This window comes from Dromiciops gliroides, chromosome 2 (assembly GCF_019393635.1).
Source record: "Dromiciops gliroides isolate mDroGli1 chromosome 2, mDroGli1.pri, whole genome shotgun sequence".
Taxonomy (NCBI): Eukaryota; Metazoa; Chordata; class Mammalia; order Microbiotheria; family Microbiotheriidae; genus Dromiciops; species Dromiciops gliroides.
This window is the reverse complement of record NC_057862.1, coordinates 245,764,921-245,766,113: the sequence shown is the minus strand read 5'-3', so window position 1 is coordinate 245,766,113 and position 1,193 is coordinate 245,764,921. Positions and strand designations below refer to the sequence as shown.

Below are 1,193 nucleotides of genomic sequence, written 5' to 3'. Positions count from 1 at the left end.
TCATTCTCCTTACCACCCTCAAAGTTCAGGCCAAGTTGAACGTATGAATAAAGAGCTTAAGAGCATGATTGGCAAATTATGTACTGAAACCCATTTAAAATGGCCTGATGTTCTACCCTTGGCATTATTCTATCTGTGCAGTAGACCAAGAGGTGAACTCCACATATCTCCTTATGAGATGCTTTTTGATCACCCTCCTATCCAAGCTAAAACTTTTTTTCCCCAGTCTATACATCACTGGTGGGAGGTGATACTTCTGTTGCTTCCTATATACAGGAACTACAAACTAGGCTACGTGAACTCCATGAAGCAGGAGTTGCTGTACAAGCTGGTCCTTTAGACTTTTCCTTGCATGATTTAAGTCCTGGAGACAATGTATATATATATATATATATATATATATATATATATATATATATATATATATATATATATATATATATATATATATATATATATATATTTTTAAGAACCTTCTTGTTTTTATTGTTAGGATCTGGGTTACTTGAGAGGGATGAAACGAGAAGAGTGGGTGGCTCCAATACCCGGCCGGCCATGTTTCACAGGCTTGTAGGTGATAGAGAATTCGCCCAGGTAGTGTCCAATCATCTCGGGCTTAATTTCAACCTGATTGAAGGTCTTGCCGTTGTAGACGCCCACCATACTGCCCACCATCTCTGGCAGGATGATCATGTCTCGAAGGTGAGTCTTCACGACCTCTGGCTTTTCCATGGGGGGTGCCTCCTTCTTGGCCTTCCTCAGGCGCTTAAGGAGGGAATGCTGCTTGCGCCGCAGACCCCGGTTGAGTCTCCGCCGCTGCCGGGCGCTGTACAACTGCATGAGCTGTTCATAGGACATGTCCAGGAGCTGATCCAGGTCCACGCCACGGTACGTGAACTTCCGGAAGGTTCGCTTCTTCTTCTGCTCCACTTCCGCCATCTTGTCTGCTGTCAGGAAAAGTGACAATGTATATATTAAGAATTTTCAGTGGACCAGTGGGACCTAGTCTGCTTGGGAGGGACCTTTTCAGGTATTATTGACAACTCTTACTGCTATTAAAATTGGAGAAAAAGAATCTTGGATTCATTGTTCCCATGTGAAGCCTGCACCAATTGTGGGTAAAGTAATTTCAGATAAAACTCAACCAGCTGCTAAAGAACAAAGAAACCAAACAGAGCACAGGGGTAATAGTT

The 1,193-nt window shown here is 42.8% G+C and overlaps 1 protein-coding gene across 1 annotated transcript; it reads right to left on the bottom strand.

The window, feature by feature from the left end:
- Window positions 1–467: 467 nt before the first annotated feature.
- On the bottom strand, window positions 468–957 carry LOC122738775 (40S ribosomal protein S15). The gene has a single exon (XM_043980691.1). The coding sequence runs from the start codon at window positions 937–939 to the stop codon at window positions 502–504; it is 438 nt and encodes a 145-aa protein (XP_043836626.1). The 5' UTR covers window positions 940–957; the 3' UTR covers window positions 468–501.
- Window positions 958–1,193: the final 236 nt, after the last annotated feature.